Genomic DNA, 13044 nt, shown 5'->3' with positions numbered 1-13044 from the left:
ATCTGCATTTGCTTTGGTCAGTCTCTTGTGTTTCTGTGCATTTGATTCTTTTCTGTTTTCTCTCCATACCCTCTCCCTTAGCACAAGTGGGTTTGCTTGTACATAAAGCCTTATGTATTCTCTCTTCCTTTTCTCCCAGGAACGTGTATCTGCAGTAACAGAATTCCAGGCTCTATTACAGAGGTGAAAAAATGATAGGAAATATAGAAGACACATTTTATTCAGGTTTCAGTTACTTATGGCATGTTTGCTGTGTCAAGACACTGTGCCTAGTGCTTTGCATTATTATTTTTTACCACGGCAAGATATACAAAAAGTTACCATTGTAGCCGTTTTTAAGCATACAATTCTCTGGCATTAAGTACATTTACAGTGTAGCCCTCACCACTACTTCCAAAACTTTATCATACCAAATATAAACTACCCATTAAGCAATGACTTTGCAGTTCACCCTTCACCCTGATTATCTTTATTCTACTTTCTGCCTCTATGATTTGCCTATATCATATAAGTGGGATCACATATTTGCCCTTTTAATGTACCTGTCTTATTTTACTTAGCATATGGATTCAATATTCATCTATGTTGTAGCTTGTATGAGAATTTCATTCCTTTTAATAGCTGAATAATATTCCATTGTGTGTATGTACCACATTTTGCTTATCCACTCATCTGTTTAAGGATACTTGGATTGTATCTGACTTTTAATCCACCTACTTCCCTTTAAATTGTGCTTGCCTATCACCCTTCCCTAGAACTCCCCAGCTTGCAATATGTATCTGTCCTTTTATCCTTATGGTCCAAGAGAAAACAATTGGAATATAAGTACTCTTGCACACTTCTATATTAGCAAACAATTCCCTTCATACTCTGCTCTTCATTTCATTTATTTAACTAAAAAAAATCGAAGTCTACTAACCTCTAGTCACTGGTAAACAAAGATTCAGCCTTGTTTTTTTTTATTTCATATGGCACCTTGATCCAGTATCCTGTGGAAGGTCGATTGGCTGTTCATTCTTCATGTTCAGCCCCTCATCTACATTTTATTCATAATTCTTAGAGAGCCTAACTGATAATAGCACAACTATACAACTCAGCCACCGGGCCACCGGGAACCCATAGTTAAAATTATACTGGAGCGAAAAGAAACTTAACTACATGTAGAGATTCTCAGCCCCCTACCTGAGCATTTGCATTGCTTATACATGTATCAGACTGTGCCTGATATAAAGCAGGAGAGAGCAATTCACTGCATCTCAGCTGTTTGCTGTATTTAGAATGTTAGCTAAAATCTGGCTTTTATAATATAGGTAATTACAGAAGAATTAAGTGAAGTGGGAAGTTCTTACCTTTCATGTGGTAGCTGATGTAGTAAATGTTATCATAAACAGTAAATCATTCCTGTCTTTGGCCCAGGGCGCGATCCTGGAAACCCGGGATCGAATCCCACATCAGGCTCCTGGTGCATGGAGCCTGCTTCTCCCTCCGCCTGTGTCTCTGCCTCTCTCTCTCTCTCTCTCTGTGACTATCATAAATAAATAAAAAAAAAAAATTAAAAAAAAAATAAACTCAGGTCAGGGGGATCCCTGGGTGGCGCAGCGGTTTGGCGCCTGCCTTTGGCCCAGGGCGCGATCCTGGAAACCCGGGATCGAATCCCACATCAGGCTCCTGGTGCATGGAGCCTGCTTCTCCCTCCGCCTGTGTCTCTGCCTCTCTCTCTCTCTCTCTGTGACTATCATAAATAAATAAAAAAAAAAAATTAAAAAAAAAATAAACTCAGGTCAGAATGACCTTTCAACATTATATACTGCTTTTGAAGGTAATCATTTCTAATCTCTTCATTTTATAAATGAGAAAACTAAACACCTGAGAATTTCAATGTTTTACCAGGGTCATACAGTTTAGTAGTTGATTTATGTTAAGAGAAGAAAACAAATGTTCATACTAGTCTTAAAAAGTTAATTGGCATAGTGAGCAAGTAGAAGAGATTACAGACTTAAAAGATGCAGCTTTAAAATCCTAATCAATTAGAATAACTTAGCTTTTCAGCATCTGTCTCCCAGCTTCTTTTCCTTTCGATGGATATTTAAGTCTTGTTGGATGCTTTGCATCAAGCCAAATTTCTCCTTAACCCAGACACTACCTCTATGAAACATTCAGTGTATTCCTGAGGCCTTATAGGAAATAAAAGTTTCTACAACATAGGTCAGAAGTGAAGCCTTCTGAACTAGAAAATATCTCCCTGTTTAAGAATTTGTGGCTCACAGTATAATCTCTGATCATTTATTTACACTAATGGTGAGATATGTTGAGGTAGGGAGGAAAATATACACTGATAATGTAGAATTTTGGATTACATGCAATCATTTGACCTTTGAGCGTGTGGTGGGTGTTTGTTTTGTTTTGTTTAAGATTTATTTATTCATGAGAGACACAGAGAGAGGCAGAGACACAGGCAGAGGGAAAAGCAGGTTCCCCTCAAGGAGCCTGATGTGGGACTTGATCTTGGGACTCCAGAATCATGCCCTGGGCCGAAGGCAGGCCCTAAACCGCTGAGCCACCCAGGGATCCCCAGCATGAGGTTTTTTAAATTGATGATATGAAGACAATGATGTGCTAAATTGTAATAGCTAATACAAAACTACAATAGCTAATACAAAACTACAATAGCTAATACAAAACTACAATAGCTAATACAAAACTACAATAGCTAATACAAAACTACAATAGCTAATACAAAACTACAATAGCTAATACAAAACTACAATAGCTAATACAAAACTACAATAGCTAATACAAAACTACAATAGCTAATACAAAACTACAATAGCTAATACAAAACTACAATAGCTAATACAAAACTAATACAGAGCTTAGTTTTTGTTTAAACTCAGGTCAGGGGGATCCCTGGGTGGCGCAGCGGTTTGGCGCCTGCCTTTGGCCCAGGGCGCGATCCTGGAAACCCGGGATCGAATCCCACATCAGGCTCCTGGTGCATGGAGCCTGCTTCTCCCTCCGCCTGTGTCTCTGCCTCTCTCTCTCTCTCTCTCTCTCTCTCTCTCTCTCTCTCTCTCTCTCTCTCTCTCTCTCTCTCTCTCTCTCTCTCTCTCTCTCTCTCTGTGACTATCATAAATAAATAAAAAAAAAAAATTAAAAAAAAAATAAACTCAGGTCAGAATGACCTTTCAACATTATATACTGCTTTTGAAGGTAATCATTTCTAATCTCTTCATTTTATAAATGAGAAAACTAAACACCTGAGAATTTCAATGTTTTACCAGGGTCATACAGTTTAGTAGTTGATTTATGTTAAGAGAAGAAAACAAATGTTCATACTAGTCTTAAAAAGTTAATTGGCATAGTGAGCAAGTAGAAGAGATTACAGACTTAAAAGATGCAGCTTTAATTCCCTAAGAATGCTGTGAATTTCATAAATCTCACAATGACCTACTTTGGTGAAAACTTGCTAAGTAAGGTAGAGCTTTAAGTAGGGTTAACTCACCAGTGATCCACCACAGTAGTGGTTTTCTGTTTATTGGGTTTTGGTTTTGTTTTTTAAATATCCCAGGCAGATATATCTCTTTAAAACAACTGTTTGTTCACCTCATTCCATCCTCATAGGATCATAGAATTTTGGAGCAAGAAGAGGCTTAAGAAAGAAGATGGGAAGGGAACACTAAGTGCTGACTCTGCCAGTTGTGTTGTATTGGCTTTGCCAAAGTCACCTCATTTAATTGGGGAGGCCTGGGGTTTTTTCTTATTTTTTTTTTAAGATTTTATTTATTCATGAGACAGAGAGAGAGAGAGAGGTAGAGACACGGGGCAGAGGGAGAAGCAGGCTCCATGCAGGGAGCCCAATGTGGGACTTGATCTTGGGACTCCAGAATCATGCCCTGGGCCGAAGGCAGGCCCTAAACCGCTGAGCCACCCAGGGATCCCCAGCATGAGGTTTTTTAAATTGATGATATGAAGACAATGATGTGCTAAATTGTAATAGCTAATACAAAACTACAATAGCTAATACAAAACTAATACAGAGCTTAGTTTTTGTTTAAACTCAGGTCAGGGGGATCCCTGGGTGGCGCAGCGGTTTGGCGCCTGCCTTTGGCCCAGGGCGCGATCCTGGAAACCCGGGATCGAATCCCACATCAGGCTCCTGGTGCATGGAGCCTGCTTCTCCCTCCGCCTGTGTCTCTGCCTCTCTCTCTCTCTCTCTCTCTGTGACTATCATAAATAAATAAAAAAAAAAATTAAAAAAAAAATAAACTCAGGTCAGAATGACCTTTCAACATTATATACTGCTTTTGAAGGTAATCATTTCTAATCTCTTCATTTTATAAATGAGAAAACTAAACACCTGAGAATTTCAATGTTTTACCAGGGTCATACAGTTTAGTAGTTGATTTATGTTAAGAGAAGAAAACAAATGTTCATACTAGTCTTAAAAAGTTAATTGGCATAGTGAGCAAGTAGAAGAGATTACAGACTTAAAAGATGCAGCTTTAAAATCCTAATCAATTAGAATAACTTAGCTTTTCAGCATCTGTCTCCCAGCTTCTTTTCCTTTCGATGGATATTTAAGTCTTGTTGGATGCTTTGCATCAAGCCAAATTTCTCCTTAACCCAGACACTACCTCTATGAAACATTCAGTGTATTCCTGAGGCCTTATAGGAAATAAAAGTTTCTACAACATAGGTCAGAAGTGAAGCCTTCTGAACTAGAAAATATCTCCCTGTTTAAGAATTTGTGGCTCACAGTATAATCTCTGATCATTTATTTACACTAATGGTGAGATATGTTGAGGTAGGGAGGAAAATATACACTGATAATGTAGAATTTTGGATTACATGCAATCATTTGACCTTTGAGCGTGTGGTGGGTGTTTGTTTTGTTTTGTTTAAGATTTATTTATTCATGAGAGACACAGAGAGAGGCAGAGACACAGGCAGAGGGAAAAGCAGGTTCCCCTCAAGGAGCCTGATGTGGGACTTGATCCTGGATCCCAGGATCATGCCCTGAGCCAAAGGCAGGCACCCAACCACTGAGCCACCCAGGTGTCCCTAGTGAGTTTGGTTTTTGTTTGTTTTTTTTTTTTTCCTAGAGAGTTTTTATAACAAAGTTATACTTGGAATTATATTCTTCCTAGATGTAACATGAAAATGTATTTTTATTTCCAAAGCACAGAGCAGCTGATAATTTAGAAGAAAATCCCAATAATTTATTAAGGGTTACAGAATTAAAGTATAAAAAGAAGAGTTGGCTATGGCTTTAATCCTATCCCTTGAGTGTAAGAGTACATTCCTCAGTTGATAAGAAAGTGGAATTTAGGGGATCCCTGGGTAGCTCAGCGATTTAGCACCTGCCTTCGGCCTAGGGCGTCATCCTGGGGTCCTGGGATCAAGTCCCACATCGGGCTCCCTACATGGAGCCTGCTTCTCCCTCTGCCTGTGTCTCAGCCTCTCTCTGTGTATCTCTCATGAATAAATGAATGAAATCTTAAAAAAAAAAAAACAAAGGTGGAATTCACATAATTTGCATAGTGGGTTTTGTTTTGTATTTTCCATTTTAAAAGTTCTTCCATGTACAAGATCTTATTTAAATTTAAATCCAAAGACAGTTAAGAAGTTAAGCAAAGCACTGGACACTTAGTCAATGTCTTTGCAATATAGATTAATAGCAAAATCTGTCTTCTACAATAATTCTAAAGTATAGCTCCTCTAGTCAACTGATAATTAATGTGATTTCTGGATTTTGATGGTGGCTTTTAAATTTTGATTTCCCCAGGGATGATGATGTTTTGTTTGTGTGTGAAGGAGAACCATTTATTGGTAAGTGACTTCCTAACAAGCCAATTTTATCTGCCAAAGTGAAAAAAATGGCAAATATTTTACATGCACTTGCTAAGCTTAATATTGACGAGGATCTTGTGGCAGCACTCAGATCGTCATACCTTTTTGATTCTAAACTGGGTATGTGTGTCGAAATATAAGTTTTAATTTGAATTATATTTTAGTATGGATACCTCATCTTTTACTTGCTTTTAAAATGCTCTGGAAGCACACACGTTCATCAGAGATGACATGATAAGGTCATTCCGATTGTGGAAACTACAACTTTTGTGTTGATATTTTCTCCTTGTAGGTGTTAGGTTACAGATTTTTAAGTGTGTAGTGCTTGCACAAGTTAGCGTTTGACAGTCATTCACAGTGGTCAAATCAAATCAGTCAAAATGACTTGGTATCAACCACATACAAGGACACATATGGTATCTTTTGATTTGGAAGAAAGTTTATACAATTCTGTATCTCAAAGGAAAACATAAGGCTTAGATAACATCCCTGTTCTTTAATGAGTATTTGATATATTTAGCTCCATACAGCCTGACCCTGAATATTTAATAATTTGTGTAAGCCATCACAGTTACTGTATTTGGAGAGAGGAGGGAGGTCTCAAGATCATCACATGAGTAGTTGCCAACTTAGAAGTACATGCTCTTACCTTAAAACAATGAGCACAAATTTTTCCACATCTTTTATCCATTAGCTTAACAGAGTAGTTAGCAGGCAGTGGTCACTTAATTGGTTTGGTGCACACATACAAAATAAAAAGCAATTCATGTTTTTTTATTGTTATGAATGCTTGGATTTAAAAATATTTGATATGTTTTCATGCTCTGTGTTTATTGATGCCTATATTATTTTACATTTGGCTGGTCGAAACCTCTTCAACTCCTTTTGATACAACCCCATGGGTCTTAGCTTCCTTACTGTCTGGAATAACAGGGTGTTCATCTTATACTTCTCCTGTTGCAGACCCAGATCAATGTTTTTTCCAAGAAGCCTTAATTTCTTTTAGTAGGAAATATCATTTCAAAACAGTCTGGATGCCAGACAGGCTCATTGCTACTGGGTTCATTATTTTTACTAGGCTTTTTGGTGGAAGGAGTTGGAAATACATAGCTAGCTAGAGATGAAATTTATGTGTAATGTAAATTATATGATAATAAGTTTTATATAATATATAACATAGGTAAAATAGCTCATGGGTTCATACTCATACTTTGGTTTATAATCAGGATTGTAACTGATTTTATTTAACTTTTATTATTTAACTTTTTCTGTCTTACACCTATGTCTCCTTTCTTCCACATCAATAATTCTGATTTTCGGGGTCATAGGGAATGAGAGAATTATGTCACATAAGTACTCATTACATCCTCCCACACAAGACACACATAAAAGTGTCAGTAACAATTCCAGTACTTGGCAGTACCGAGATGATTGCCAAAGACAGTTAAACATTTTTTGCATATGCTCATTCCTTTCTTCCCTTACTTAAAAAATAATGGTATTGTTTCTATGTTATCAGCTTATATAGGTATTATATATTATATTCTCTATATTCTCTCTTTAAACGGTCACTTAGCTTTACTCTTTCAAGTGTAATACTCTCAATCCCTGTGTTGATGCCTCCAGTGGTTGTCGGAAAATTTTTCTCTAGTAGATTCTTTACAAAGAACTTCTGAGAACAATGTTCTCTGACAATTCACACGTTAATAACAGTTTGTGGTTTCTATACTTGAAAATCAGTTTGGCTAGATATAAAATCTGAACAAGTTCAGTCAAAACTGAACAAATTGCAAACTTTAATGATGTATGGTTTATTGTGTATCAGTTATTCCTCAAGCTGTTAAAATTCTTGGTTCGTATTTTCTTTTTTAAATCTCTTTAATATGTTGTACTCCATCTTATTTTGGCATAAAATGTCCATGTCCAAACAATCTGATCATTCATAATGATTATTTTTCCTAGGTCACTCAAAGGATTACTCTCTTTTTTATTTACTTTAAATATTTATTTATTAATGAGAGACAGAGAGAGAGAGGGGCAGGGACACAGGTAGAGGGAGATGCAGGCTCCCTGCAGGGAGCCCATTGCAGAACTGGATCCCAGGAGCTTGGGATCATGACCTGAGCTGAAGGCAGACGCTCAATCACTAAGCCACCTAGGTGTCCCCTGCCCTCTTTTTTAAAACAGTAGTTTTAGTAGACTCTTCTTGGGTGTTCTGGGCTGATTCTATCTGATACCTGGTGGACCCTGTCAATATGTACTTGGCAAGTCTTTTAATTTCAGGAAGTTTTCTTGAACTTTAAATTACACATTTATTTTGTCACCTTATTTTCATTTTCTCCTTTCAGTCCTATTGTTTGTATGTTGGATCTTCTACGCTTGTTTTCTGTATTAGAAATCTTCTCTGAAATCGTTCTCATCTCTTCCTTCATTTCTTACTGATTTTTCAAGCTTTCCTCTTTTTCATTGTTTCTTTCCCTTAAGGTGTTACCTGTTTATTCTCTCCTGTGTTCTTGTAGTTTGATCTTCATTTCTGAATGGAGTTTTCATTGTAGTTTTAGTTCTTTCTTGAGTTCTCTCACCTCATTTGTGAATTTTGTAATTTTGGGTTATGTTCTTTCATATTTTATATTATTTACTTTTAGCGTGTTTGGAATATTTGATTATAGTTTTTATTTTGTGGGCATTTCTTTCTGGCACATTTTCATTGCTTTATTTAAAATGTTTGTGTGAGATTTTCTCTTGCAGTTGCCCATTTAATGTGAAATTAGTTTCTTTAACTTGAGAAGGGAGAGCTGACTTAGGAAAAGTTTTCCAATTTCATAGCTCTAAAGTTCCCTTTTCTGTCATTTGTGTGAATTATTAAATATGGAAGTCCCCTTTTGCTATATTCCAATTGTGTTAGACCTTTTTAACTTTTATCTGGACTCCTTTTTCTTTTGTCTTTGTTGTCTTTGTTCTGTTAAACTTGGGTTCTTTTTCCAACATCTTATCCTTGGTATTGGTCCTGGAAGGGAGTTTTGGCTCGTGGGTTTTGAGAGTTCCCGTCTAGCTTTTCCAAGATCTTACTGCAAACTGCTTGCATCACCCACCATTGGAGTGGACATACCCCTTCCACTTTCAGTCTCCTGTTCTCAAATATACTTTCTGAGCTTTGAAGTGAGCATGAAATCCTTTGGGATTCTTAGGTTCATCATATACTCTGTTGTTTCTCTCAGCTTCTTCCTTCAAAGATGCTTATACCACGTTGCTCTTCTGCCCATCAGTGTTGGTAGGAATACCTTATCAGTGTTGTTTTAAATGCTATCAATTGGTCTCTAGTAGCTCTGGTATACTTTTATGTGTGTTTTTAAGTGTAAAAAATTATGCTTATTGCCATCTTCCCCAATTCTCTAATCTTAATTTCTTTATTATTTTCTACATATCATTTCTAGATCCTCAGACAGATTCTAAACTACCTGAAGGGTTGTCAGGATCTCACACAGACTGGCTGACATTAAATGTTGGAGGGCGGTACTTTACAACTACACGGTAGGTGCATGTGAGAGTGTGCACATGTGTGTGTTAGGGGCACTACGTAGTATTTGTTATTTCCTTCAGTTTTGCCAATTCCCTTGGAAGATACTCCAGTACTGCTTAAATGAACTGTCTGATCTTGAACCATTTTTTAGAAAGTTTTTTTAAAGAGTAGAAAAATGATTAACAGGTCATTCCAGAGAAAGCACAAAAAGCATGAACATGCTTGATAAGTATCAGTATCAGTATAAGTATCAGTATAAGTATTTTAAGGTTTTAGAACATGTTTTTTAGATGTCAGGTAATAGACGTGCAACGCAAGTAAAAATTAATGGTACTGAAATTTGTAGCAACTACAACTGCTTATGTTAAAGATAAGAACAATGTAAGTTTAGGTCAGCATATTGTGATATAGCTTGCTAGAAGGTTAGATTAGCATTTAAGTTAAAGGAACGTAAAACAATATTTGAATCAAAGGAAGTGCCAGATTAGAAGGGATTTTGATAAATGGCAACTTATTGCACGTTTTTGTTTCCCAGCGTCACTCCTACCAGGTTATAGCATGCATCTTTTTGAGAGAGCAGCTGGGATCGAGTATACTCTTGACTTAAATATGTTTGTTTATAAAGACAAATGGAGAAATCAATTTTTTTCCCTGAATTCTTAGGAGCACTTTAGTGAATAAAGAACCTGACAGTATGCTGGCCCACATGTTTAAGGACAAAGGTGAGTGCAACACATTGTTTTCACATTTTGTGTAACCTGTTTGTAGTTATATTGACTTAACTCTTGTCCTGTACTTTTTAATGATATCAATAATTTTTACATGAGCAAAAAACTAGTATGTTATACAATTTTTCTTCCTAAATTTCTAACTTTGTTTTTCATTTATGGGGGATTCTCTTTGCTGTAATGGTGACACAGGTGTCTGGGGAAATAAGCAAGATCATAGAGGAGCTTTCTTAATTGACCGAAGTCCTGAGTACTTTGAACCCATTTTGAACTACCTGCGTCATGGACAGCTCATTGTAAATGATGGCATTAATTTATTGGGTGAGTTTTTAATATGATTCCTCACATTTTTGTAACGTTAGGATTTTTACTTTGTTTTCATTTACTTAGTAACATAGTATATTTTCATAAAGTGAAAGCATAGCTTTTCCACTTTTAAAACTAAATTTTTTTACACATGTGAGTTTATATAGGTATAGAAATAGATATAGGCACAGTCATATAGGCACAGATAGACAGTCTTTGGGTATATGGGTATATGTCTAACCATAAATTATGATTTCAGATTCTAAATAGATTTAGATTTTATCATGAGGTACTTTAAAGGATTTTGTTGTTTTTAATTGAATTGTGACTTGAGTTCAAATTATGAACCTTCGCATTATATTGAGAGTAGAGTGATCAGAAGGGGAAATTATACTTCAGAATCATAAGGCTAGATTAGAAATTCAGTTCTACAACTTACTAGAATTTTAACTTGGGGAAAGCCTTTCTGAGTCTCCTTTGAAAATTATTAAAATCTCTGATTACATCATAGGAATTTCACATCATGGAGATGATGTCAAAAAAAAAAAAAAAGATGATGTCAACCAGAGCTCTTGTAAAGTTAGATACATATTCAAAGCTCGTGGTGGGCCTCTATGTGACCAAACTTGATGAGTGGTGGGGCATGTGGTGATCTTGAGTGCACATTCAACAGATTGTTGCCATCTGGAGATGTGGACATAGGGGGGTCAGAGCCTTGATTTTTAAAGAAAAGCTGGAAATCTAAAATTTTATGTGGAATCTTCTGATTTTGAAAATCCTACATGCCAAACATCAGACTCAGCCTGGGGTGGTAGTAGGGGAAGGGGCTAACTTACAGTCTCTGGAGTATAATAGATAATACTCAGTAACTTTTGTTGTTGTTGTGTTAAAGTCTATATTGCCTTTAAAGCTTACCCATTGCAAAAAAATAATCTTAGTTGATCTTTCATCTAGCTCAATACCTAGTCATAACAAATTCTTGTTACTTTCTTATTTTTTACCTGCGACTGTTGCTTAAAACCCTGTATAACCTATTTTTATTTTAGTCATTCTACAGAAACTATCATTAGAAAAATAAGCAATGGGGCAGCCCAGGTGGCTCAGTAGTGGATTAGCGCCGCCTTCAGCCCAGAGCATGATCCTGGAGACCCGGGATCAAGTCCCAGGTTGGGCTCCCTGCATGGAGCCTGTTTCTCCCTCTCCTGTGTCTCTCTGCCTCTCTCTCTCTCTCTCTCTCTGTGTCTCTTATGAATAAATAAATAAAATCTTTAAAAAAAAAAAAAAAACACAGAAGCAATGGTCTTCTCTTACACAGTCTTTTGCTTTTCAGCAGCTAGATCACTCTGCTGCCTATACTCTAGTGGCTACTCTTTTCTTCTGAGGACATTTAAACCTCACTGTAGATGTCCTATGGGCTCCTTCAGTGCTTCCCAGTTTAATTTTTCTTTGTATCACTAATAGTGTTTCATATCCTCCCTGCCTAGGGAAATAACAGAAATACATACTCATACTATCCCAGACTTTAGCACTACAGGCTTTTGCCAAGCTATGCTTTTTTGTTTTTCAGGTTTCTCAGCCATTACTTGTATTTATTCAGTTGTTCAGCAAGCAGAGCTCTGTACTGAATTCATTTTATAAAGCTTTACTTCTAATTAGTACAAAATCTATCCAAACTCTATATAATAGCTACAGATTGCCCCAGGTAATTATATGCTTTCAATAATCTACACTGACTTATTTGCCTCCCCTCTATTTATTTAAATGACTTTATTTCTTACTCTTCCTAATTTGTGCTTTTATCAGCAAATATATTTGTTGCTTACTTTCTTTTTTTTAATAATAAATTTATTTTTTATTGGTGTTCAATTTGCCAACATACAGAATAACACCCAGTGCTCATCCCATCAAGTGCCCCCCTAAGTGCCCGCCACCCAGTCACCTCCATCCCCCGCCCTCCTCCCCTTCCACCACCCCTAGTTCGTTTCCCATAGTTAGGAGTCTCTCATGTTCTGTCTCCCTTTCTGATATTTCCTACCCATTTCTTCTCCCTTCCCCTCTATTCCCTTTCACTATTATTTATATTCCCCAAATGAATGTTGCTTACTTTCATTATTTCTTTTGATTTCTGCCTTTAATGACCTTCACTTTTTCCAATGAATCATGTCTTCCTTTTCTGCTTTCATTTATCTTTAAAACCTTCTCTTTCTGACTTATTATTTTTAAGATTTTATTTATTTGAGAGAGAGAGCACGAGCAGGGGAGAGGGGCAAAGGGGGGGGGGGGGGAGAAAGAACCAGACTCGCAGCTGAGCAGGGAGCCCACAATGGCCCCATCCCAGGACCCTGAGATCACGAGCTGAGCCAAAGGCAGATGCTTAACCAACTGAGCCACCCAGGAGCCCCCTTTTTTTTCCCCATTTTAAATCATCTTTCCCAACCTTGTAGCTAAATCTCACTTCAATTATTCTCTAACTTGAGAACTTTTCTAGAATTTTAATATTTATTTCCTTGAAGTTCACATAAATCTTCTGAAACCCCAGTTTGATACAGTAAAAAGAGAATGGTCTTAAATATTTATCAGAAAACATACAGTTTAATAATGATCGTGATAATCATTTATTGAGGACCTATCAAGTGCCAA

The 13044-nt window shown here is 36.8% G+C and overlaps 1 protein-coding gene across 1 annotated transcript in view; it reads left to right on the top strand.

Annotated features, from left to right (window-relative positions):
- Nucleotides 1-5771: 5771 nt before the first annotated feature.
- The window catches only part of KCTD9 (potassium channel tetramerization domain containing 9), a gene marked incomplete at its 5' end in the record, with an annotated part of 31661 nt that continues 24388 nt past the window's right edge, over nt 5772-13044 (top strand). The window contains 4 exons of the mRNA XM_041767421.1: nt 5772-5829; nt 9285-9381; nt 10034-10092; nt 10291-10419. Coding sequence (XP_041623355.1) covers nt 5772-5829; nt 9285-9381; nt 10034-10092; nt 10291-10419 — 343 coding nt within the window. The remainder of the gene's footprint in view (nt 5830-9284; nt 9382-10033; nt 10093-10290; nt 10420-13044) is intronic.

Source organism: Vulpes lagopus, chromosome 8 (genome assembly GCF_018345385.1).
Source record: "Vulpes lagopus strain Blue_001 chromosome 8, ASM1834538v1, whole genome shotgun sequence".
In the NCBI taxonomy this organism is placed as follows: domain Eukaryota; kingdom Metazoa; phylum Chordata; class Mammalia; order Carnivora; family Canidae; genus Vulpes; species Vulpes lagopus.
The sequence above is the reverse complement of the archived record's forward strand: the minus strand, read 5'-3'. Positions and strand labels throughout refer to the sequence as shown.